The sequence below is a fragment of the Procambarus clarkii genome, chromosome 5 (assembly GCF_040958095.1).
Source record: "Procambarus clarkii isolate CNS0578487 chromosome 5, FALCON_Pclarkii_2.0, whole genome shotgun sequence".
In the NCBI taxonomy this organism is placed as follows: domain Eukaryota; kingdom Metazoa; phylum Arthropoda; class Malacostraca; order Decapoda; family Cambaridae; genus Procambarus; species Procambarus clarkii.
Window position 1 is genome coordinate 3,654,426 of NC_091154.1, and position 26,575 is coordinate 3,681,000.

General features: G+C 45.2%; 1 protein-coding gene across 8 annotated transcripts in view; it reads left to right on the top strand.

Moving 5' to 3' along the window:
• garz (Sec7 domain-containing protein garz) overlaps positions 1 to 21,552 on the top strand; it is a 55,168-nt gene extending 33,616 nt beyond the window's left edge. For 7 of the 8 annotated variants that reach the window (XM_045753682.2, XM_045753699.2, XM_045753678.2 and 4 more), the window contains exons 12-17: positions 2,977 to 3,142; positions 5,455 to 5,689; positions 8,981 to 9,143; positions 9,573 to 11,060; positions 14,938 to 15,177; positions 18,672 to 21,552. In XM_045753682.2, coding sequence (XP_045609638.1) covers positions 2,977 to 3,142; positions 5,455 to 5,689; positions 8,981 to 9,143; positions 9,573 to 11,060; positions 14,938 to 15,177; positions 18,672 to 18,692 — 2,313 coding nt within the window. In that variant the 3' untranslated portion in view covers positions 18,693 to 21,552. The remainder of the gene's footprint in view (positions 1 to 2,976; positions 3,143 to 5,454; positions 5,690 to 8,980; positions 9,144 to 9,572; positions 11,061 to 14,937; positions 15,178 to 18,671) is intronic. The other variant, XM_045753707.2, reaches the window with a different exon arrangement.
• Positions 21,553 to 26,575: the final 5,023 nt, after the last annotated feature.

The window sequence follows — 26,575 nt, forward strand, 5'->3', positions numbered from 1 at the left end:
ATGTCCTGTAGAAACCCCCTCGTGTGGTTGGGAGCATTCTGTGTCTGTAATCAACCGGGTCTGGCACCCAGAAAGGTAGGCGCCCCAAAACAAACCCTTATTCAGGTGAAAATATTGCTACCGAAAGCCGAAAGAGTCGACAGCACTCCCCAAACGAAACTTGGCAAACGAGCATGACGTCATCACGTTGCTGCACCGCTGTCTGCACAACCCCCTCCCCTCCCTGGGAGGGCTGGAAGGGGGTGCCCCAGACCCTCGTGTCGGCGATCCACCCGTCAATTCTTAGACTGGATTTCAAAATATGCAAAAACTCCGCCGACCAGAGGGAGGGAGGGTGCCAGGGAGCTTCCGGGGTTTCACCCAGAAAATGGCGTTTCAGTACATTCAACGCTGGTTTTTAACTGTAAAATCAACTCGATTCTAGTAGACTGAGAATATACATACACAGTAGATAAGACAAGAAACTACTTAATGCTTGCTTAAATGATTTCATTAATCGGTGATCCAAGTTTAGCAATACTGTACGTCGGCAGTACTGCTGCATTGCTATTCATTATTAAATGAATGTTTTGTATTTTAATTTTGTTCATAATTCCTCGTAAATTTTGTACTTAGACCTCGAGAAACAAAGCCGGCCCCTCCCTTCCCCCTTAAAAAAAAAATCCTTGTTACATCGTGCATGCTGCACCTCTGAGGGTCAACCGCAGAAGTAACTCTGCAGGACAAATGTGAGATGCATCTGATGGTCTTAACCAAAAGTCATTTTTAAATTAAGGTGCATCCTTTCTTAACACTTTCGCGCTATCTGGACGCGCCGGCGCGTCCCGTTTCGTCTAACGCTAACGCATAGTGGACATAAAGTTGAGTCCTCTTTTAAAATATTTGTATAAAATTCAATTTTTATCCGATTTACTTTGGGTTTGTTTCAAACTGCGCGCTATGAGGCTCTCTTTCTCACCACTAGGCTGCATGGTACAATAAGTTCATGAAAGGTGTGGATAACTTCGATCAAATGGTATTTTGTCCCAAACGGGTTGCAGGTGGGTGACTTTAGCCGTTTATACTGGTAATGCTTCCCCCATATCATGTATTATATGCATATGTCTGTTTAGGGAATTTTATTCCGATCAATATACAACCAAAAATAACTGTGTGCAACAAGTATAAACTTGACAAACATAACAAAAGTAAAAACATTTCGTGTGTGTTTGACGCTCACTGATATGTTCCAGCGTTGTTTTATATTTGGCGCTATTCTAACTTACGCTTTGTTGATATTTTTTACCTATGGGCACATAGAACATTCTATTGCGAACACATTGACACAAAAATGAATGACGTACATAGAAAATTAATGTCATGAGAGTGAAATAAGTATAAACTTTCAAAGCGCCGTGCGTCGTCCCGTCACCGATACCGGGTAACAATTTCACCACTTCCCACACTCTTGCGGGCGGGCCGCATCATTATTCTACGCTTATATTCATATCACCGTGTTGGGAATTTCATTGCGAGTCCATTGATACCAAAATTAACGCTGTAGAATAAGTGTGGAGGTGATTACAATCCCAAGAGTAAAAACATTTTGTTGCTGATGGGCGCTCACGGCGAGTCATCTTCGTAGTTATTTATTTGGTGCTGGTATCCCTATACGTTTCGTGACTTTTTTTACTGATGTTCTTCTAGAGAATTTTATTGCGAACACGTTGGTACCAAAATGAAATACGTAGCATGAGAACTAAGGTCAGAAGAGTAAAAAGAGTATACACATTTTTGTTTTTACGCTTAAGCGATAAAAACGCCGCGCGCACATTCGGTTGGCTGAGTGACCTTCGCGGAAAGCGCGAAAGTGTTAATGTTATCCATTCCTTTCACCTCGTCCCTTCCCAAATCCTTATCCTGACCCCCTTCCAAGATACAGTAGAACCTCGAGTGACGATCGCCTCAAATGGTGAGCATTTTGGGTAACGATCGCCCAGATCGCCGACAATTCGTTCAGTGTTTGTCGGGTAGGCTGCTCCATTATTGAAACTTAAATGAAAAATACAAATCAAATAGAACATATTTGAAACAAAGAAAGATTGTCATAATGGAGCAGCCTACCCGACAAACACTGAACGAACCTTTATGGCATTTGTCCATTTTTCAAATTGTTTCAACAGTTTTTTTATTTTTCATTTTTTTTTTTTTTGTAATTAAGAAACGTGGAGCAGCCTACCTGCCAAACACTGAGCGAACCTTTTGCTATAAGACAAATTAAAAAAAAATATTGAACAAATTTGAAGAAAGAAAAATGTCATAAAGGTTTGTTCAGTGTATGTAAGGTAGGCTGCTCCATTATTTAAAAGATCGAATATCATATTGAGGTTTTTCGGTGGTAGAACAGATTAATTTGATTTCCATTATTGTCAATGGGGACATTCGTTTTCTATAACATCCGTTTCACATGACTATCACGGCGCCGGAACAGATTAAATTCGTTATTTGAAGTTTCACTGTAGTTGTAATGGCTTTGCACTTTCCCCTGATAATTCCCTCCCTCCCCCTGAGTGAAGCCACCATGTGAGCTAGTTGAAATGACTATTTTTGCAGGCAGATCATTCAAATCTTCTGTTTGAAATGGTCATTATTCCAATCCAAAATTTCAGAGGTAATGAAAGTTTTCAGAGTATATCACTGAAATTAGTGATGTAGCAAAAGTGTTGTATATCTACACTGCATTCAGTCGAGCCGTATGTTTACCCTAAACAAGAAAAATTCAAATTAACATGCCAGTGATGGGCACAATATTGCAGAGCTTAACGTACTGTACTATCGTCCTCATTTGGCTGTGTGATTACATATTCTCATGGATAATTTGACTTGTGTTATTTTTAAGTTTGGATTTCAGAGCATCGTATATTTTACAACCGAAGTAGAGTACAGTATAGTACTATATTTTTGTGTGTTCTCAACTCATTCTCAATTTTCCAACAGAGCGATGCCATTCCCGAGATCTTAAAGAACATGCTGCTGGTGATGGAGACGACTCAGGTCTTTCATACGGCAGATGGCTTCACCCGGCTCTGGACCATTACTTGGGATCGTATTGACGCCTTCCTGCCAGACTTCCGGCACAACCTCTTCCGCAGCCACCCACCGTGTCAGTTTCCTTGCCTCCCAATTTTATTTAACCTTTAATAAAAAATATGTATGTATGTTTTAAAGTATTGCATAAGATTTAAAAGTCCCATGGCTACACAGGATTCACATTAGCTTCCTCAGGGCTCTAGTAAACAGATGCCTTTTTTTTTTTTTTAATTCGTGGGCAACATTCTGAGGTGTGAGGTACTGAGTGAGCCACCAAGGATGGCACACGCAGCATGAGCTCACAGCACTGCTGTTCATCTTGTGACCACAGTATTGCCTAAAAATGACAAAATGTATATGTATCTGGTATTAGCCATATTATTACAGAAAAGCCTGACTGATAAAAACTGTATACAATGTTCAGATACCAGTGAACACAATTCTGTTCATGATCACAGTGCTAGACCGGCAGCCTCAGCACTCGGCCATTGTTTGGTCCATCTAAGCATCTTGAGACGACTTCGCATGTTCCTTTACTAAAAACTTGTGGAAAATTATTCATTTCTAGGATTTAGTGGCCAGGATTCTGATGCTAATTCTTGCCACAATGCTGTTATCAATGTGCATAGTATGGTGGGAGGAGGAATCTTGCCAAGTGAGGCAAGATTTCTTGCCTCCCAACTCCAAATGCTGTATTCTCCCGTGCAAAATAGTTTCTTTGTCCACCCGGTCAATTCCCCTGAAATTTTTTTAGATGGTTATTGTGTCTCCCCTTGCTCTTCTGTCTTCCAGGGATGTGAGGTTTAGTTCCCTTAGCTTTTCCTCGTAGCTCATACCTCTTGGTTCTGGGACTAGTCTGGTGCATACCTCTGAATCTTCTCTAACTTTGTCTTGTGTTTAATTAGGTATGGACTCCTGGCTGGAGCTGCATACTCCAGGATTGGTCTAATGGTCTAACATAAGACCAATGTGTGTGTGTGTAATTACCTAAGTGTAGTTACAGGATGAGAGCTACGCTCGTGGTGTCAGAGTAGTTGACAAATGGAATGCATTAGGCAGTGGTGTGGTGGAGGCTGACTCCATACACAGTTTCAAGTGTAGATATGATAAGAGTCAAGTAGGCTCAGGAATCTGTACACCAGTTGATTGACGGTTGAGAAGCGGGACCAAAGAGCCAGTTTTTTCTATGCGTCTCTTTGACTAATTTTGGCAATCAACTTCCATCTGTGTTCCCTAGTGTGTGTGCCCCTTGAGTTAAGTATCTATCTTTATCTACCCTATCAATTCCTCTGAGAATCTTGTATGTGGTGATCACGTCTCCCCCTAACTCTTCTGTCTTCCAGTGACGTGAGGTTTAATTCCAGTAGTCTCTCCTCGTAGCTCATATCGGTTGAACCGGTCATACTGGTTGGCGGTCGAACAGGATCCTTGGCTGCTCGTTACCTTGTACACGTTCCTGGGCCCTGTCGGACCTGTGTCGCTTTGGGTCTGCGGATGTGGCCTCTTGTCTCAACTTCGGGTTGAGTAGTGTGCGGCGACTGCCTCCCGGGTCTGTCCCTTTTCTTTTCCTCTGTGGGTAGTTAGCTCCGGGGAGCTGTAGGGGCCCCCCCCCCAAAAAAAAAATCCAGCGTTGAATGTAATGAAACACCATTTTCTGGGTGAGTCCCGGAGGCTCCCCGGATTCCCTCCCTCCGCTCAGTGTTTTTTTCGTGTGTTTTGACATCCAGCCTCAGAACTGGGGTGTGGATCACCGGCGTGGTAGGTCTGGGGCTACCCCTTCCCCCTCCCGGGGAGGGGGGAGCTGCGCAGACAGCGACGTGATGACGGGTGACGTCATACTAGTTTGCTCGTTTTTGTTTGGGGAGTTCTATCCACTAGTTCGGCTTTTGGTTGCAATTTTCATCAGAATAGGGGTTTGTTTTGGGATGCCTACCTTTCTGGGTGCCTAACCCAGTCGATGGCAGACATAGAATGCTTCCAACCACACAGGGGTTTCTATAGGCCATTGCTCCCCTTGCCTCTCTAGAAGGGGGCCAGGTTCTGGCTCGTGGTCCCTGGTAGGCCCACAGAACTCTGTACACATGACTGATGCCAAAGTCTGACATTAGCATATCAGCCTGGTAAGCTCCGGGGAGCCTCCGGGACTCGCCCAGAAAATGGCGTTTCATTACATTCAGCGCTGTTTTTTTTTTGTCTTGGGCATGACGGAGAATGGTTCGAAATAATGGCCAAATTGTGCTGGCTAAACGATGTACAAGATTTAACATTGTTATTCTGTGTTGTGCAAACATTGTCAGTGTGAAGAGAATAGTTTTGTAGTTTCCAAATTGATAATCCTCTGTTAAATCAGGAACACCTTACTGAATTTTTGATGGTTTATTACAGCCGAGATCCACAAGATAGAGGTCGTACCATCAGAGTGCTCGACAAAGTCCCCGTTATCTCAGCCGACGATCCCAGATGACACAGGGGTAACTCACATTGTGCAGAGTGCCTCATCAGTACCAGGAACCCCACAGGAATTGTGGCCACCGGCAGCTACTAATACAGCTCCTACCAGTCCTACCTCGGAAATGGAGGCTTTCGTACCTCCCACACTGAGGGAGCAAGAGGCTGCCAGGTAAATAATTCCTTCAAGATGAATCATATTTTTATCACAGTGGAATCTAATTCCTCCGAGATGAATTATATTATTACATATTATATGTTATCATTTTATTAATTCTGCTAGAATTTACCAACTTAAAATTGTCTGTTAGATTAAGGACCTGCCTGAAACGTTGCGCGTACTAGTGGCTTGACAAGAATGTAAATACCATGCTATGTATCCTCACAAACCCAATGTACCTTCTTGTATTTAAATAAATAAATAAATATTTTACTGCAGTGGAATCTATTGAGTGTAGGTCGAATGTGAGAAATGGTTGATAGAGCACGTTCAGTTATATTTGAAAGATTTAGCCACAGTATAAATACGATTAATTTAGTCATCGAGAAATTTTGCGAAATTTCATCGAAGTACCTAACTGGTAACCATCTGAGACACTTGAACTTTCCTTGGAGCACCATTAAGATGTTTAAGTCAAAGGAACAAATCCACAAGGGCTGTAATGAGGGTTCGAACCTACGTCCGAGAGGATCCCAGGCGCGCCTTAATCGACTGTGCCACGACACTGTCAAAAGAATTGCAACCGGGAGTGCTACTGCCCTCACACAGATCTGCAGTCTCTCCGAGACAAAAACCAGGATTTTACACAATTTCCCCATGAACCCGGGCTCTGTCAACAAGTCATTTTCACCCCTTCATATTCATCATTTAACTACCGTTCTGCGCCGAGTTTATTGTGAAATTCACCCGGTGCGCATGAAATAGTGTTCCCCAAAAATTCTTTTTTCTTTGTAAAATTATAAATTCCCTTTCCTGAACATGTCTATGTAAAAATAAATACCAAATTCCACTTACTTTGGCTGTGGGGACGTGGACAAGGTGCGCTGTGACGTCATCAGGGGCTGGTCGCCCGTGCGTGAATCGTCCAGACACGGTCACGCGGCTTATTCAAGCACCGGGTGTTGCCACAAATATATTTTCAATTATTTGTTTTATGTATTTCCAATGCGGTTTTATTTGTTTTTTATCGTATATGATGCATATTTGTGTCCTTTACAATATGTATACAGTAGAACGTTCATAATGTTCCATGGAACTGTGATACATGTGTCAGTAATGTGTCCACAATAAATGTTTATTGTCGCAATATTACCTGTTAAAAATTCACTAAAATTACAATGTACAGTTTCACACACTATTTACACAGTAACACACTGTATTACACACTCTGTACTTCGGAAGTGAGTAATAATCAACGAAGTAGTCCATGGTGCACAGCGCGACTTCGCTCTCAGTGCACCAGGTACAGTACAGATAAATTTTCGCTTCCTGTTTCTTCATTCTGTGTGCTTGTAAATAATGCACTCACATACACCCTTGGCTTTAGTACTTGTAGGCTGTATGTAGCCAAGCTTGTAAAGCATAAGGTAGTATTGAAAAGATTATAGGAAAAGATCAATTTGTAAGGTAGTCTTGAAAAGATCGCTTTCTATGGTCCCACACAGGAAGAGATTCAGCTAGCCTCAAGAGTATTCGGGTATTCTTGAAAATATCTATGGAAAACACCACCATGGAAGCCGCTAACACTGTTCATCTATGCTACTTGTATCAGATGCATCATCACTGAAAGCAGAAAACGATTAATCTATGTATCTAAATAAATTGGAGATAGCATAGGATTGCAAGGGTGATGCTCAAAGCTACAACTGGATACACTCACTGTATCGTCCTCATAGGTGCTGTATCGCTTGCATCTGACCTTTGTGTTAGGTCCTTATTGCCCCTAGCTTCACCAATATTATGACCCTTATGTTCTTCAAACAATAAGGTTTAAATTTCACCGACATAGCGTTATCATTCAACACCACGTCGGATAAGTGTTTGGGAGCCAGAGGCGCGTGCGCCACACATGGTTGCTCATTCAGTACTAACCCATCCAGCAGCCCTAGAGCATTCTGGGAATTTTTTCCAAGATAGCTGCCTCTCACTGGAGGTCCTAAGAGTCCATTTCGTATACAACCAACCTCGTACACATTTAGAATTGGCACCGAAATATCAAAAAGAGTTTTCTCGGTTGGCGCAGTTTCCCGCTGACCGAGAATACTCGGTTGGCGTAGTTAAGTGGTTAAAGATGCATTCGACAGTAGCATGGGTAATAACATTTCAATCATGTGAATCCTTGGAAATGATCACTTTAAGCTATTCTCTGACCATTTAATCTTCAATTGGCACACCTATTTAAAATTGCTACATTGAGATACACAAGTTTAAAAATGGTTAACAAATCATTAGGGGGGGGGGGGAGGGGGGGAAGTAGCATATAATAATAATAAATTATTTACAAGAAGGTACAATGGGGTTTGTGAGATTACATAAGATAGGTATTTTTACATTCTTGCAAAGCCACTAACACACACACAGCATTTTGGGCAGAATGAGAATTGGATTACGATGATTGCAACCCGTCCTCCTGTTTAGATAGTAACTATTGTGACTTGACCAGACCACACACTAGAAGGTGAAGGGAAGACGACGTTTCGGTCCGTCCTGGACCATTCTCAAGTCGATTCTGGTCGACTTACTTTAGCCACATTATTGTGACAATCGTCAATAATCAGAACTTGTACGTTCTTAACTTTTAGATAGTAGTATACTGACTAGTAAGGAATTGTTTTAAAATAAATGAAGCTAAAACACAAATTTAAATATTCGTAGGCCTAGTATAGCACACAAATGTTCTTTATTAGACCTTAGATATCATGTATTAGGCCTAGGGAGGTTAGGTTAGTTTAGTTTGTCAAAGCAACACCAGTAAAAAATAGTTTTTCCGGTTGTCCAACTCTAAAGATCAGATTTCTACTTTCTAATTTTGTTGTACGTTGTTGTATGTTGTAAGGGAGCCGTTCGGCCGAGCGGACAGCCGAGCGGACAGCACGCGGGACTTGTGATCCTGTGGTCCCGGGTTCGATCCCGGGCGCCGGCGAGAAACAATGGGCAGAGTTTCTTTCACCCTCTGCCCCTGTTACCTAGCAGTAAAATAGGTACCTGGGTGTTAGTCAGCTGTCATGGGCTGCTTCATGGGGGTGGAGGCCTGGTCGAGGACCGGGCCGCGGGGACGGTGAGCCCCGAAATCATCTCAAGATAACCTCTTAATAACCTGGACTCGTGAGATATGTTGGTATATATACTATGGTCCTCATTGTTGCTATAAGTACTACCAAAACAAGAGGATTGGCTGGATAATTGAATGATGATGATGATGATTGGAGCAGTGTAGGAGCTGAGTGAATACTTTCCTTGTAGGCTTTCACTCAGCCAAGAGAGTCTTCCCACCAGCTACAGTAATGGGATCATCCTCCAGCCGCCTCTTCCGACCCTCGTGCCAGCGGCGACGCCAGGTTCACTCCCACTCTCATCCCCCCCTCTCCCCTCTGGGGTGACAGCACTCATCACCCCAGCTTCTCAGGTATGTGTACCTGGGTTGGTCTTCTCCCGTGCAGATTATGCGTGGCATTAGTGCGTTACGTGAGCTCTAAGGTTGGTTAGTGTGTGTTAACCGAGCTGTAAGGGTGGTGTTAGCTGAGCAGTCCGGAGAAAACGGAGGATTTTTCAGCTTTTCAGCATCCTGCTGTCTTTTTTTTTGTTATTAAATTGAGTTTGAGTTGCACTGTTGCTTCATTTGCACTATTTTTAAGCTCTATTATTTCCAGAAGTACACACTTTTTTTAAACATTTAGCCAATTCTGATCAGTTAATGAGTTTGTTTCCTGTTGAATCAGTTTTCATATATATCCCTGTTACTTTGTCAGATTATTCCAAACAATTCATTATTCTTCAAAATTAAGTACAGAAGTTGGGGATCTGTTTAAGTTATTATTTTTTTTCCATGCTGCAGATGCTGTCAACGACACGTCTGACCAGCGGGAGTTTGGTCACTAGCCTATTACCCAGCACCATGCCGCACCTCACCCCCTCCCCTCCTGCCGTCTCTCACTTGACCTACTGCGCTCGTCCTCCCACTCCTTATTCACACGTAATGTTTCATGTGGAGCCACCCACACCACCCACATCTCACCCTCTGTCTCGGAGCGAACACTCGAAGAGTATTGGGAGTGGTCCAGATTCTTCGGTGTCGGTTACACCGTCGCATGTTGACTCCTCAACCTCTCTCGATTTTGACGCACGATTGCCTCCCTCACACTCCTGCACCGGCTCACCTGGTCAGTACACACACGTGCCCCCAACTGTGTCTGCTGTGGTGATACCGACAACTACATTTCAACCAGACACTTCCATCCATCTACCTGATAATGAACCCGTGTTCTCCTCTCCTCAGAGTCATAATGCAATATTCGCCTCTCCTCAAACTTACGCTTCCCCAGTTCACTCTGTGAGCAGTGATGATCCTCTTCTGTACGTATCCGCAAATAATGATAGTCACTTTTTCTCTCCAAATACTACAGCAGCCAGCCAGTCGTCAAATTTCATGAATTCGTCTTTTCATCCTCCGCTTTCCACATATGGCATTCCTCTTGGTAGCACTGATGCTGAAAATGCATGCATGCTTGCGGGCTCTCCCTTAGTCATCACTTCCCTTGCCTCCACTAGTGCTTCAGTTTCTCCCTCGAGTCACTTCATCCCAACTGCCTCTTCCGTTCCAGTTTTATTTAATTCCACACCTGCAAGTAATCAAGCGGCTTGCTCTTTTGCTGCCAGCTATCCACCAAGCCACACAGAAAATGCTTTGTTTACTCATAATGCCTCCAGTTCTTTATCTTTTAACATTTCTTCCATGAGCAACTCCCCTTCATTAGCTATCACCAGTGCATCGCCATCCCTAGCCTATACCAGTGCATCGCCAACCTCGGGCTATGCCAACACTTCGTCAACCCTAGGCTTCACCAATGTGTCGCCAACTCCAGGCTATGCCAGTGTGTCGTCAACCCCAAGCTATGTCAACCTGCTCCCAACCCCAGACTATACCAACACATCACCAACCCCAGGCTACACCAATGCATCACCAATGCCAGGCTATGCCAACACATCATCAACACCAGGCTGTGCCGATGCGTCACCAACCCCAGGCTATGCCAACACGTTGCCAACCCCAACCTACACCAGTGTGTCACCAATCGCAGGCTATGACAACACTTCATTAGTCGCAGGCTTCGTCAGGACGACGCCTGCTCCAGAATTCACCACCACCACCACCTCATCCCCAAGCTCTATTTTCCCACTTTCTGTTCCTTCTTTCCTCAACCCATTTTCTACGGAGGTTGACGTTGAATCAGACACTCGAGCCATAAGTGGAGAAACGCCTGCAACAAACGAGACTTTGCCTGACCAACCCTCTTGCCATGGTCCCAGCTCTTGTGTGGCACAGGTACTGTTTGGTTAACGTTTAGCTGTTTAGTTAACTCTTTAGCTGTTTAGTTGACTTTTTAGTTGTTCAGTTAACTTTTGACTGTTTAGTTAACTTTTAGTTCTTTAATTAACTTTTAGCTTGTACTGTAATATTTTGCTTATTTTCCACCTGTTTTTTTGTTTTGCCTTGTCACCCGTAATTTTAATCACCTGCACGTGTGTTGTGGCTATCACGATCAACACGGCATTTGCATCCGACTACAGTACAAGTAAGTGTTAAGTAGTTTTTAAGTATTACTATTTATTTGATAACAGATAAATGATGATAATAGCTCAACGATTGCAGTTTACGATGCGTTTTAGCGACCGAGGAAAAGGTATGGTAAGGAACTTCCTAACTTCAAAGGGAAGTGCTTGCGATTTATGCTTGGGCTAAATACGTAAAGCAGTAATTCACAGCAAACTATTATAGAGGAGAAATATAAGTTGAATAAGTTTAGATTCAAGAAAAGACTGGTTTGGAAATTGGGTTGTTAATTTACGGAACAAACTACTGGACTGTACTGTACTGTACTGTACTGTACTGGGAAACACTCTAGACGTGGGATCATTGGATTGTTCCAAGTACAGGTTAGACTTATAAATATGTTTGGGTAGATATAAAGAGGAGCTGCTTCCTATGGGCTAACACGGGCTGTCTGCAGTTTCATTTGTTCTCGTGTTCATGAATCCTAGAAGTTTGCTATTCGTTTAGGGCCACACGACCATTTGCCCGACCCAGCCTGACTGGAGAGCGTGGTCCACCAGGCTGTTGCTTGCAGCGGCCCGCAGGCCTACGTATCCACCACAGCTCGGTTGGTCCAGCACTTCTTGAAGAAAACTATCTAGTTTTCTCTTGAATATGTCCATGGTTGTTCTGGCATCATTTGCTTTCCACGAACAACCTAGATTGAATCTAATAATCCGATGTTTTAATTCTTCCATAATCCTTTATAGTAATGTAGAACCTATAAAAGTTTAAATATAAATTGTAAAGAGCACTGTTAGAAGGTAGCAATCAGATGTGTGCGTGTGTGTGTGTAATTACCCAAGTGTAATTAAGTTACAGGATGAGAGCTACGCTCGTGGTGTCCCATCTCCCCAGCACTCTTTGTCATATAACGCTTTGAAACTACTGACGGTCTTGGCCTCCACCACCTTCTCACCTAACTTGTTCCAACCGTCTACCACTCAGTTTGCGAAAGTGAATTTTCTTATATTTCTTCGGCATCTGTGTTTAGCTAGTTTATATCTATGACCTCTTGTTCTTAACGTTCCAGGTCTCAAGAAATCTTCCCTATCGATTTTATCAATTCCTGTTACTATTTTGTATGTAGTGATCATATCACCTCTTATTCTTCTGTCTTCTAATTTTTACATATTTAATGCCTCTAACCTCTCCTCGTAGCTCTTGCCCTTCAGTTCTGGGAGCCACTTAGTAGCATGTCTTTGCACCTTTTCCAGTTTGTTGATGTGCTTCTTAAGATATGGGCACCACACAACCGCTGCATATTCTAGCTTTGGCCTAACAAAAGTCGTGAACAATTTCTTTAGTATTTCGTCATCCATGTATTTAAAAGCAATTCTGAAGTTAGAAAGCGTAGCATAGGCTCCTCGCACAACGTTCTTTATGTGGTCCTCAGGTGATAGTTTTCTATCTAGAACCACCCCTAGATCTCTTTATCAGAATTCTTTAAAGATTTCTCACCTAATTTATAGGTTGTGTGGGGGTCTATGTTTTCTATTCCACATTTCATAACATGGCATTTATTCCAACCCCTACTCTTAAAAATGTCACTTTTGGCTCGTATGCATGCTATGGCCAAATTTGGACATAATTTGAAGAATTGTTTTGCTAAGGCTCTTTTTCTGTTGCATTAGCCTCTGGGGGTCGCGGAGCTTCATTCTCTTTTCCGGCGCAGAGGTTTTTGCTCTTTTTGTCGTGGTCATAGGTATGTTCGTCTCCAGCCGTCTCCCTCTTTTCTGGCGAAGAATGAGACTGCTGCCTTCCGGAGGGGTCCTTGGGTTGTTGATGCTTGGTTGGTCAGGCCGGGGGTTCATCATGTGTTGTGTCCGGTTGCGGCCCTCTGCCGTTATCTGTGCGCCATGGCTTCTGTGTCCAGGGACGCGTTTTGGATTGATCCAGTTTCCCTTCTTCCCTGTTCGCGGGTTCGGGTCTCTCAGGTCGTCCGCAGAGTAATTAAATCCAGCCAGCCTGTGGTCTATTCCCGTGCCCATGACGTTTGTAAGTTTGCTGCTCTTGCTGCAGTCTTTGGCAATATGTCTTGGGCTGACATATGGGCATGGGATTTTTGGCAGTTGAACAGGATCCTGGCTGCACGATTCCTCGTGAACGTTTCTGGGCCCCGTCGGGCTTGTGTTGCTTTGGATCGGCGGTTGCAGCCCGTTGTCTTGACTTCGAGTTGAGAAGTGGAGCACCGACCGCCTCCCGGGTAAGTCCCCTTTTATTCTGTTGCCTCTGGTGAAATAGCTCCGGGGAGCCGTAGGGGCTCCCCCCAGAAAACTAGCATTGAATATAATGAAATGCCATTTTCTGGGTGGGTCCCGGAGGCTCCCCGGCAACCCTCCCTCCTTCCGGTCAGCAGTTTTTTCGCGTTTTTGATATCCAGCCTCAGAACTGAGGTGTGGATCGCCGGCGCGAGGATCTGCGGTTTCCCCTCCCGGGGAAGGGGGAGATGCGCAGACATGCGGCGCGGCTTGTGTGACGTCATGCTTGCTTGCTCGTTTTTCTTTTCGGGAGTTCTGTCCTCTTGTTTGACAATTTTCGTTGTAATAGAGGTTTGTTTTGTGGCGCTCACCTTTCTGGGTGCTTGTCCCAGTCGATGGCAGATATAGAATGCTCCAAATCACATGTGCATTTCGATGGGCAATTGCTCCTCGTGCCTCTGTGAGGGGGGCCAGGTTCTGGCTCATGGTCCCCGGTAGGTCTAGAACTCCACCCACATCGACTGTTGCAAAAGTTAGGGTATCCAGATCAGCCATGGATATCTCCGGGGAGCCTCCAGGACTCACCCAGAAAATGGCATTTCATTATATTCAACGCTGGTTTTTTGCATTTTTTTCCTGTATTGGTCTTCCATCATTTGCTGGCAGAAACCTCCACACCTCAAGAGAGCCGGTAGGACGAAGGTTTCATTCACGTGAAACAGCGAAGAATCAGAAACCCCCACACCTTATGAGAGCCAGTAGGACGTAGGTTTCATTCACTTGAACCAGCGAAGATTCGGAAACCCCCACACCTCATGAGAGCCAGTAGGACGTAGGTTTCATTCACGTGAACCAGCGAAGATTCGAACACAGGCCTCAAAAGCACGAGACCATTGTCATACCAACTAGGTAATGGAGGCTCAAAATAAAGAGAAGGATCTTAGAAAATACATAACTGGTTCCAACTATGTTAGGTACTTGTGATATCCTTCCTTATTACGAGCATCTGGGGTCTGGTCGGCAGGACAACGGTCTTGCACGTTTCAGGACTGTGTTGGAATCTTCGATGGTCCAAGTGAATGAAATGTTATTACCAATACTATTGTGATTTACATCTTAATGATGATGGCTTGAGGAAAGGATTTAAGATGGAAAAGGTTGTTTGAGCATTAGACTCCGGCCTTTGGTTAAATAATAAAAAATGGTTTATAAAGTATAATGGTTTATATCCATGAGCATTGGATGAATATATTTGCGTGTAATGTTCTGCACATCTGCCATAACAACACTTTGTTAGCTCTTAAATTGACGGGAAACTCAAATGGTGACAAATTGCAGATAGTAATTTGAGCAGTGTAAGGGTTATGGTTTTGTCTGAGTTTGACTAACTGCTTTTGTGTGCGTTTCAGGATTCCCCTCTATTGTACCGTCCAGCATCACTACTCTTCAACCAGCCAAGTGAAAGTCAACCTCTACTAGCGGATACTGCAGCTTCCCTGGAACCTCCGGCAGATGCGAACGAAGCCGACAGTACGAGAGAGGCCGGAGGAGACCGACAGTGCAAGCCGCCGACAGTTCTTCCTCTTCTGTTGGCTAACTCGGTCCTCCACCCACCTCCACTTACGCTCCTGCCTCTTGGCACTCAAGTGGTACGTAGTAGAGGGTATTACTCTGGTTTTCTTTGGTCTTTTAGTTGCTGTTGAAACCCCTCCGCCCCCTTTGTCTATATTCTTGGTCCCCTTTCTTTCCTCCTTGCGGAAGCCATCGTTTTAGACCAAAGGATACGAGATAGACTAAGTGTGTTTAAATGGAAGCTTTTGTCGGGACTGGTGTTGGGGGTTCCAGCTGTAGCGTGGCACATGCCCATTCCATTGTGGAGCCAAACAGGGATCACGTCGATGCCCCTGATGTGCAGTACCTAAGTCTTTTCTGTTTAGCTACTTCTGTCCCATTAATACCGCTGGTAGAGATATATATTTTCCCTAATTTGCCCTCAAATACTGCAGTTATTGAAAAGTAAAATACATGATAAATCTAATGGGGTAAATTTGAATGGGGGTTAAAATCTAATGGAGGCAAAGTCTAAGGGGTAAAATTGCACATGGCAAGTGGAGTATTGTTAGAGTTAATAGGTTTTATAACCAATTTGAAAGTGTAAATGGTACATTGTGGCAAGCAGGTGGCAGGAGGAGGTTGGCACACGATGTTATGTCGTGTTGACATAACACGACAGCACCGCTGGTGCTGGCAGGTGGTGTGGCAGGCAGGTTTACCTGCTTGATACCTGCTTGATGGGGTTCAGGGAGTTCTTCTACTCTCCAAGGTTTATTGGAACAGGATGAAAATATGGGACAGCCAACCACCCACCTCTCTAAGAGATTAATGAGGGCCTGATGAGACCAGTTGCCGACCCAATCTACTTGCATGTGCCTACCTGCAGACCTGGCCTGCGAGCATGTGCCTACCTGCAGACCTGGCCTGCGAGCATGTGCCTACCTGCCTGCTGGCCTGTGCCTACCTGCCTGCTGGCCTGTGCCTACCTGCCTGCTGGCCTGTGCCTACCTGCCTGCTGGCCTGTGCCTACCTGCCTGCTGGCCTGTGCCTACCTGCCTGCTGGCCTGTGCCTACCTGCCTGCTGGCCTGTGCCTACCTGCCTGCTGGCCTGTGCCTACCTGCCTGCTGGCCTGTGCCTGCTGGCCTGCTGGCCTGTGCCTACCTGCCTGCTGGCCTGTGCCTGCTGGCCTGTGCCTACCTGCCTGCTGGCCTGTGCCTACCTGCAGACCCGGCCTGCTGGCCTGTGCCTACCTGCAGACCCGGCCTGCCTGCGTGTGACCAAGCTTGCCTCTTCTGGCAAGCATTCCGATGACCACTTCAAACTTAAACAGCAAATCATTTAAAACTATACACAGCATTTGTTTGCACAGTCCTAGAATATGCATGCGAGGCTGGTTCTGTCTTCTCCTCGAGTTTTCACATCTGGTATTTTTAACTCGGGTTTATCATCACTTGTATGGTGTGCAGGTGGCTTCGTTGTTCGTCTCCCACCTGCAAGCTCCGTCTCTGTGGCAGTATGAAGTTTCCTGGCAGTCCTTCAGGTTTTTCCTATCACTACGTAGGTATTCTTCGGTCTCTGATAGGGTTGTTCTGTCCTTTCTCTCTTGGTTGTTTCAGGACCGTCATCTTATGCCTAATACTGTCGCCTCGTATCATGCGGCATTGGCGGAGCCACTTCAGCTTGCTTTCTGTGTTGATGTTACTTCTGCCCCATTTTGCAAGCTGTCTTGTACGTTGTTTTACCTCCGGCCTGCTCATGCGCCGCCTGAGCTGTCCTGGTCCTTGGACCGCGTGCTCTCATTTCTCTCTCCTCCTCGGTTTGTTGTGGCCCCTTCCGTTTGGGATTGTTTTTCTAAGGCCCTTTTCCTTTTGGTATTGGTCTCTGGGGGTCGGGTTGGGGAGCTTCATGCTCTTCTCCAGTGCAGGGGTTTCTGCTCCTTCGGTCCTGGTGACCGTTTTGTTCGCTTGCAACCATCTCCCTCTTTCCTGGCGAAGAATGAGACGGCTGCCTTCCGGAGGTGGCCTTTGGTTGTTGATGCTTGGTTGGTCAGGCCGGGGATGCATCATGTGTTGTGTCCGGTTGTGGCTCTTCTCCGTTATTTGCGCGCCACGGCTTTGGTTGCCGGAGATGCGCTCTGGGTTAACCCGGTTTCCCTTCTTCCCTGTTCTCGGGCTCGGGTCTCTCAGGTTATCCGCAGGGTTATTAAATCTAGCCAGTCTGCGGTCTATCGCCGGGCCCACAACGTTCGTAAGTTTGCTGCCTTGGTTACCGTCTTTGGCAACATGTCTTGGGTGGACATTCGGGCCCAGGGTTTTTGGAGGTCGAACAGGATCCTAGCCGCTTGCTACCTGTTGAATGTTCCTGGGCCTAGGCGGGCCTGCGTTGCATTGGGTCGGCCAGTTGTCTCAACTTCGCGTTGAGTGAGGACAGACCGCCTCCCAGGTAAGTTCCTGTTTTTTCCTTCTCTTTGGGTAGTTAGCTCCGGGTAGCCAACGGGGCTCCCCCCAGAAAACCAGCGTTGAATGCAATGAAACGCCATTTTCTGGGTGAGTGCCGGAGGCTCTTCGGTTTCCCTCCCTCCCTCCCTCCCGGTCGGCGGTGTTTTTTGCGTTTTTGACATCCAGCCTAAGAATTGTATGTTGGGTCACCGGCGGTTAGGTCTGGGGCTGCCCCTTCCCCCTCCTACTGGGGGGGTTGTGCAGACAGCAGCACGGCAACGTGATGACGTCATGCCCGTTAGCAAGTTTTCATTTGGGGAGTTCTGTCCACTTGTTTGGTCTTCGGTCACAATAGTTTTACCAGAATAGGGGTTTGTTTTGGGGTGCTTACCTTTCTGGGTACCTATCCCGGTCGATGGCAGATATAGAATGCTCCCAACAATAAAGGAGGTCTCTATAGGCCATTGATCTTTGTGCCTCTTTAGAGGTGGCCAGGTTCTGCCTCGTGGTCCTCGGGAGGCAAGAACTTCATGCATTGACTGATGCCAGAAAGTTATACATATCCATTCAGCCTGGATAGCTCGGGGAAGCCTCCGGGACTCGCCCAGAAAATGGCGTTTCATTACATTCAACGCTGGTTTTTTAGATTAGCTGGAGAACAGGTGGTACCAGGGAGTAGGAGCCACAGTGTGAAGGCCAAGTTCCACGAACTCCCATTAGCCATTTTTAATGATAATTAGGACTTTCTGATAGTTCTGCAACACTGATGGTGCTAATTGTTGTTCCCAGTTTGATGCCTTCTGTTGATAATTACTTAGAACATCCCTTATGCCTTTGACACTTGTTCCCTAAACACTCCGAAAAGTCCTCAGAAAAGAAAAATTTGGCTCTTTGACAATTTTTCGTAATGTATACGAAGCTATAGTATGGGCTTCCATGCTGTTATAACTTTCTGAGACACGAGGAGGGGGAGGAGGAGGAGGAGGAGGAGGGGGAGGAGGAGGAGGAGGAGGAGGAGGAGGAGGAGGAGGAGGAGGGGGAGGAGGAGGAGGAGGAGGAGGAGGAGGAGGAGGAGGAGGGGGAGGAGGAGGAGGAGGAGGGGAGTAAGTTGACATATGTATATATTTTCACGGTGATGTTTTACTTGCAGAGAGACGAAGGGAAGGAGTAAGTCGGCGTGCATTCAACATTCCTGTCCAAGATTTGCGAGCAAATGCACCAGTTCTTGTGCACCGATTACACTTTTGTAGGTAATAACCGGCTGCGGCACCGAGTCGGCGTAGTCCTCGGGCCCGGGAGAAGCTCGAGCTTGCATCAGGGATACTGTTGAAGAGATGTGCGCGTGAAGAATTTTTTAAAACATTGTTTTTTTGTATTTGCGATCATGACAGTGTTCAATGCTTCTCTGAGAAGTGTATTCCTGCATGAGTTTAATCATGTTAATTTAATGGTGGATGCGTTTATGTTCAAATTTTTAAACATGTTAAGTGCAGTATTTATCAGCCTTACTTAGATGTATTATACACTTTTTGTTTTTAATAGGCCTTATAATGCATATATTTCATATAGCTGTGTTTTATGTTGATGTTGTTCATATCTGTGTTTTAAGGTTAAAAAGAGTAGTATTAGTTTTCTTGAGAATTAGTTTTATTTTTACTTGCTCTTCTTCCTCTCATAGTGCACGAGGTCACGTATAATGCAGGCACCTCTTGTCCTGTACGAGGTCACGTATAATGCAGGCACCTCTTGTCGTGCACGAGGTCGCGTGTAATGCAGGCACCTCTTGTCCTGCACGAGGTCGCGTGTAATGCAGGCACCTCTTGTCGTGCACGAGGTCACGTATAATGCAGGCACCTCTTGTCCTGCACGAGGTCACGTATAATGCAGGCACCTCTTGTCGTGCACGAGGTCGCGTGTAATGCAGGCACCTCTTGTCGTGCACGAGGTCACGTATAATGCAGGCACCTCTTGTCGTGCACGAGGTCACGTATAATGCAGGCACCTCTTGTCGTGCATGAGGTCACGTATAATGCAGGCACCTCTTGTCGTGCACGAGGTCGCATATAATGCAGGCACCTCGTGTCGTGCACGAGGTCACGTATAATGCAGGCACCTCTTGTCGTGCACGAGGTCACGTATAATGCAGGCACCTCTTGTCGTGCACGAGGTCACGTATAATGCAGGCACCTCTTGTCGTGCACGAGGTCGCGTATAATGCAGGCACCTCTTGTCGTGCACGAGGTCGCGTATAATGCAGGCACCTCTTGTCGTGCACGAGGTCACGTATAATGCTGGCACCTCTTGTCGTGCACGAGGTCACTTATAATGCAGGCACCTCTTGTCGTGCACGAGGTCACGTATAATGCAGGCACCTCTTGTCGTGCACGAGGTCGCGTATAATGCAGGCACCTCTTGTCGTGCACGAGGTCACGTATAATGCAGGCACCTCTTGTCGTGCACGAGGTCGCGTATAATGCAGGCACCTCTTGTCGTGCACGAGGTCACGTATAATGCTGGCACCTCTTGTCGTGCACGAGGAGATAAGGTGTATTAATCAAGCACCTCGTGTCTTGCACGAGGAAACGTATAATACAGGTACAGTAACTCTTGATTACCCAAATTACTCTTGTCTGCCGGGTATCACTACACATCAGTAGAGCACACTCGTAATATACACACCCTAAGGCTTAATATAAATACTATCAAATCTGCTGCTTTTTCCAACAAACATTTTTCAAATCCCAGTGTAATGTACAGTCCCCAAATGTAAAGTCAAATGGAGAATGGGAATGATGGAGAGTTTACCGTGTAGTTAAGGAAGGCTCGCAAATAATTCTCTTGAGGAATTATTTAGGCCATAAACTGTTTTCTGTGCCACAGAGCACTCTTAAAATATAAATATATATATATATATAAAGAGATTTAGATTCATGGCTGTTAGTGCTGACCAACATTGGTTAGATGTGCGTGTGTGTAAATAAGAAAGGTTATATTAACTGTGTAGTGCATATATTTATATATAATTAATACGAGCATCGTTAGTGTTGTGTAACTGTCGTGAACTATTGGGTCATCTGTCAACCATATACCTACTCTGGTGTTGGGGGGGGCTGGTGAGACACCCCTTCTGGCATTGGGAGGGATTCCCACCTGTGGTGTTGGCAGGACCATCGTCTCTGGCATTGGTGGGGCCCCCTAATATCGCGGCAGGATCATCCCCCTGGCCTCGATGAGGTCCCGTAGTATCGGCGGTATCATCCCCCCGGCCTCGATGAGGTAAATGGTTGGTGGATAGAATCTTTAATAGTGCATGATAGTTTGTGATGGTCATGTGTTCATGGACAGGGGAGGGGAGGGGGGGGGTTAGCTAATCATACTGATGTCACAACTTTGAAGGGAAATACTGCAACTCGGCACAGTGTGCAATGTAACAAGTTTAGTGCATGTTGCTTTTCAGCGTTGCAACGTTGGAACAAAATATCGTTCAAATGTACCTGTGTGTGTGTGTGTGTGTGTGTGTGCTGATGAAATGGTACGTCATTGTTGCAGAAATATTGCAGTGATATAGCGAGTATTGGTGAAGCATTGAAACATGCAGTAGTTACCAAGATATATTGGTGAAACATTGGAATATCATTTTGCAGAATTCTTACTAAAAATGTTGCACTAGTGCCACTATGTAATGGAGATTCATTGCTATATCGGCATAGTATTTTGCACGTAACAATGTATATTCATTTTAACACAGGCACACAAACTTCTGTGGAGTTGCGTTACAATATGCCACAGGTTTGATATTGTGCAGGTTTGCTTTACAAACCTGCTGTCGTGTAGTGTGTTTACCTCTTGTTGCCCTCAGGTGTGCGTGCGCATCATATGTTGCCTCATGTACATGGCCGCACTTAACAATGCACTTGTTGTGGGAACAAAGTGGAATTTGAAGTATGGTATTTAAACTCATGCAATCAAGTGGAAATATTAACTAAAGGGGCAGGGAGGGTCAGGTCAGGAAATAAAAACTAGTTAACATTGGTTGCTTTTATATTTCCTTCATATAATTATACATATATATACGTTATCTACAGGACTCCCTTTCTGTTTATGAACATCAGGCTAAATTGAAATTGCAAAAGGCTTAATGGCTTTAGGCCGAGTGTGTAAGTCAGGTCGCCAGGTGATTCGGGTCAACTGGCCGCCAGGTGATTCGAGTTAACTGGCCATCAGGCATGTTGGATTGACTGACCGGTCGGGAGGGAGCCGGTCGGCCGAGCGGACAGCACGCTGGACTTGTGATCCTGTGGTCCCGGGTTCGATCCCGGGCGACGGCGAGAAACAATGGGCAGAGTTTCTTTCACCCTATGCCCCTGTTACTACTCTTCCCAGGATGCAACCCCACAAACATTTTATCCTGGGTACATATTTACTGCTAGGTGGAGCGGGGCAAGTATCACGGGCTGTGGTGAGCCCGTAACTTACCTGGCACAGGAGCGGGGTAAGTATCACGGGCTGTGGTGAGCCCGTAACTTACCTGGCACAGGAGCGGGGCAAGTATCACGGGCTGTGGTGAGCACGTAACTTACCTGGCACAGGAGCAGGACAAGTAGCACGGGCTGTGGTGAGCCCGTAACTTACCTGGCACAGGAGCAGGGCAAGTAGCACGGGCTGTGGTGAGCCCGTAACTTACCTGGCACAGGAGCGGGGCAAGTATCACGGGCTGTGGTGAGCCCGTAACTTACCTGGCACAGGAGCGGGGCAAGTATCACGGGCTGTGGTGAGCCCGTAACTTACCTGGCACAGGAGCGGGGCAAGTATCACGGGCTGTGGTGAGCCCGTAACTTACCTGGCACAGGAGCGGGGCAAGTATCACGGGCTGTGGTGAGCCCGTAACTTACCTGGCACAGGAGCGGGGCAAGTATCACGGGCTGTGGTGAGCCCGTAACTTACCTGGCACAGGAGCGGGGCAAGTAGCACGGGCTGTGGTGAGCCCGTAACTTACCTGGCACAGGAGCGGGGCAAGTAGCACGGGCTGTGGTGAGCCCGTAACTTACCTGGCACAGGAGCGGGGCAAGTAGCACGGGCTGTGGTGAGCCCGTAACTTACCTGGCACAGGAGCGGGGCAAGTAGCACCACCCGTAACTTACCTGGCACAGGAGCGGGGCAATTAAGTAGCACGGGCTCAGGCCCGGCAGCGTGGTGCCGGAGACACCCTTCACCTCTCCCTTGAGGGAGAGGTGAAGGGTGTCCGCTCCTGCACGCGCTACACACATGAACCTGTACACCAGTTGATTAACAGTTGAGAAGCGGGACCAAAGAGCCAGAGCTCAACCCCCGCAAGCACAACTAGGTGAATCACACGCTGCCAGACCCGTGCCTCTAGGTTACAAGCGTTCACCATTATTAATATAGTTACCCCGTAGAATATAGATATACATTCAGAATATACAAAAGTTACCCGTTTCATCTGAAAATAAATCGGAAATGAAACGCTAAGGAAGCTTTATAATAAAAATATTAATTACTGAGAATCTTTAAACTTATTTCTAATAATTAACATACTATTAATAAGTAAATATGAAATGACAAAGAAATAATGTAAAGCATTTAAAACATGTTTGTTAAAATACTTTTATTTTTATATAAAAAGTTCATTACTATAAACATTTTAAAACATTTGTCTCGTGGCAAAATTTGTCCAACTAGTGAGGTGATATAATCAGTTTCAAGATTAATATAAGTTTAACACACATATATATACACAGGTTTTCCTACAACGGGAATTACATAAATATATATCGGGAGCAAACGAAATTAAAACGTAGAAATCTAAACTATTGACTTGGACAAACCGGAAAACTATTGAGTTGGACAAACCGGAAAACTATTTTTTACTTTGTGTTAATTTGACAAACTAAACCAGCTATCCTATTAACCTCCCTAGGCCTGATACATGATATCTGAGGCCTAATATAGTACATATGTGTGCTATATTAGGTCTAGGAATATTTACGTTGTGTTTTAGCTTCATTTGTTTTAAAAGAATTCCTTACTAGTCAATATACTACTATCTAAGTTAGTTTAAGTTTAGTTCATTTATTATGCACCCCATACCCATCTTGTGGGCGGTGGTGGAAAGGGTTACAGAGGCACATAATGGGCTCAGGGACTGAACCCCACAATTCATTTAGCTAAGCAAGTTACAATCTTGATGAACTAGTTACAAAATTCAATATAAGTCGTCACATCAACAATGGGTTCGAGATCGACCTCAAGTACAGGTTCTAAATTAAGCAACTGACATATGTGGAGAGCTAGTGTCAAAATTGATATGTTTGTCCTGCACACCGACCCCCATCCAATGGGCAGCGGTGGATAGGTTACACCGCCCTCCATCCAGTGGGCAGCGGTGGATAGGTTACAATCACTTAGTTACTACCTACAGTTAGCAAACTGGGGATATTTGGCTAAAATTTCTGGTAGCAGATCATTTTGAATGAAATATTTACACATCGCTGGAACATTGGTTATAGAATTGTCTCTAAATTCACGTATCTTTTCGCACTCCATCACATAGTGACGGAGGGTGTGCGAATAATTTTGTTGACACAGTTTACATTTGGTCAGGTCTACATCAGCAGAAAATGAGAATTCCCAGAGATACTTGTAACCGAGTCTAAGCCGAGCAGTAGTAACATCTAGAAGTCTGCTGATTTTATTGGATGAACCATAGATGTGTGGCTCCTCTTGCATGATAGTATGATGATAGATGGAATTATTGGTGTCAATTTCACTTTGCCTCAGATCTACAAGATCTTGTTGAAGTTCTCGGTGTACTGCTGCTCTCAGATTGCTCATTGACAATCCAAGGTTACACTCAACGGCTCCTTTAAAGGCAGATTCTTTGGCTAACTTATCAGCTCTATCATGCATTCGGAGGCCAACATGAGATGGAGACCACATGAAATGGACTCTGTTACCATCCTTAATAATTTTGTTGTATTTGTGTCTAGCTTCGGACACGAGCATGTTACAGTTATGTCTTAAAGAGTTGAGAGCATTTAAGGATGATAAGGAGTCACTTACAATTAATGTATCAAGTTTGGAGACTTGTACACATTTCAGTGCAAGGATCAAGGCAAATAGTTCAGTCTGAAGGGTAGAGGCCCAGTTGTTTATACGGACTCCCCACTCAAAGTACAAGCCATCGCCCATTGTCAGAACAACTGCACTTCCAGCTGCACCCGTGGTGCGGTGTAGGGAACCATCAGTGTATATGATTTGAGAGAGAGAATGCTCTGTGGACAGAGCATCAATATGGCTTAAGGCGTTGAGCTTTGCCCCAAGACGAAGCTTGGGCTGATCTCTAATTTGCTTCTTGGGTGGAAAGGGAGGGATTAAAACTGGAAAGGGTGTAACCTCCCACGGTGCAGGAAAGTGCCGTTGTTGTTTCTCTTGGTACAAATCATGAACCCCATACATTCTGAGTTGAGTTCCAGTTTTTGTTATCCATTTGGAACAATGCTGATCTTCAATGAAGAAATTCTGGAGGGCTTCTGTGCAAGGGTTAGGATGAGTTAGCCTAAGCATTTTAATACCAATTTGACAGTTAATTTCAGTAACACGATCAACAACGCTCAGAATATTAAGTTCCTTTCTCATATTAAGTATCTTTGTGGTACGAGGGCACCCAAGGATTATCCTCAAGGCTTCGTTCTGCAATTTTTCAAGCCCTCCAAGCTTTCTTCCAGGCATCAAAACAAGCAGAGGTGCAGCATAATCCACTAAAGATCTGATGTATGCAAGGTACATCATTTTGACAATTCTGACATTGGCACCATAGCTTGAGTGATAACCTGCAACAGCCTTGAGAGCTCGGAGCCTCTCTTTATACTGACGACAGAGTCTGAATACAACAGGACCATACAGTGGCACCTCAAGGCCAAGGTATTTGAATCTGTTTACATAGTCAAGCTGGGAGCCATCAGACAGTTGCATCTTGCGAACAGCTCCTCCCTGCCTGGGTGGGCGCCGATTGTGTATCTTTGTTTTCTCTGCTGAGATAATTAAACCTAGGTCCTGACATGAGTCTAATACAGAGTTAAGAGTGTTCTGCGTGTTAGCATACCCAGCGGTGTGTATCATTATATCATCAGCATAGCTAATGATGTGGACGTTGGGTTTGCACGGTATAGAGTTTAACAGCGTGTTTATTAAGATATTGAATAAGGTAGGACTGAGGACACCACCCTGCGGGGTGCCTAGTTCAAAGTCTCTTGTTACACTTCTATGCCCCTGGAAAAATACAGATGACTTCCTGTTGGATAAGTAACCCCTGATCCAACAAAGAAGCCGACCACCAATATTCATTCTTGCAAGCTCACTCAAGATAACATGTCTATTTGCAATATCAAAGGCAGACTTAAGATCTAGGAAGGTGGTATATGACTTTTCAGTGTGCAGGGTAAGAAAGGTGGTGATGCAATGATGCACACTCCTTCCATGCATGAAGCCATATATCTGGGGGGATAGCATGGTTCTTATTCTATGGAGGAGACGGTTTAGGACCATTCTCTCGAATGTTTTGCAAATGCAGCTAGTAAGGGAAATTGGGCGGAAAGCATTCTCTTGATTTGGCTTGGGAATTGGAATGATTATACTGTTGGTCCAAGAGATAGGAAGTTCCCCAGTAACATAGCTCATATTATACAGCTCAAGCAGGGGATCCCCTGGTACTAAAGGGAGCAGACGCAATATGTCATAAGTGATACCATCTTCACCGGGGGATGTGGCTTTGCCTTTGTTTAGGGCCGCGAGTAATTCAAACTCAGTAAATGGCACGTTGCATTCATCTTCCTTGTGGAGCATGAAGTCAACGAGCCTTTCTCGATCTCCATAACCAGCATTTAATCTGAACCGTGTGTCTGGGGGAAGATTGTTGAAGCTAGAGGTGGTTGCCCAAGCATCGACTAACTCGTTTGCTCTGTGTAGAGGGTGAGGGTGTGCTACTTGGCCGATCTTATCGTCTTTAATTCTTTTAATATCCTTCCATGCCTGGCT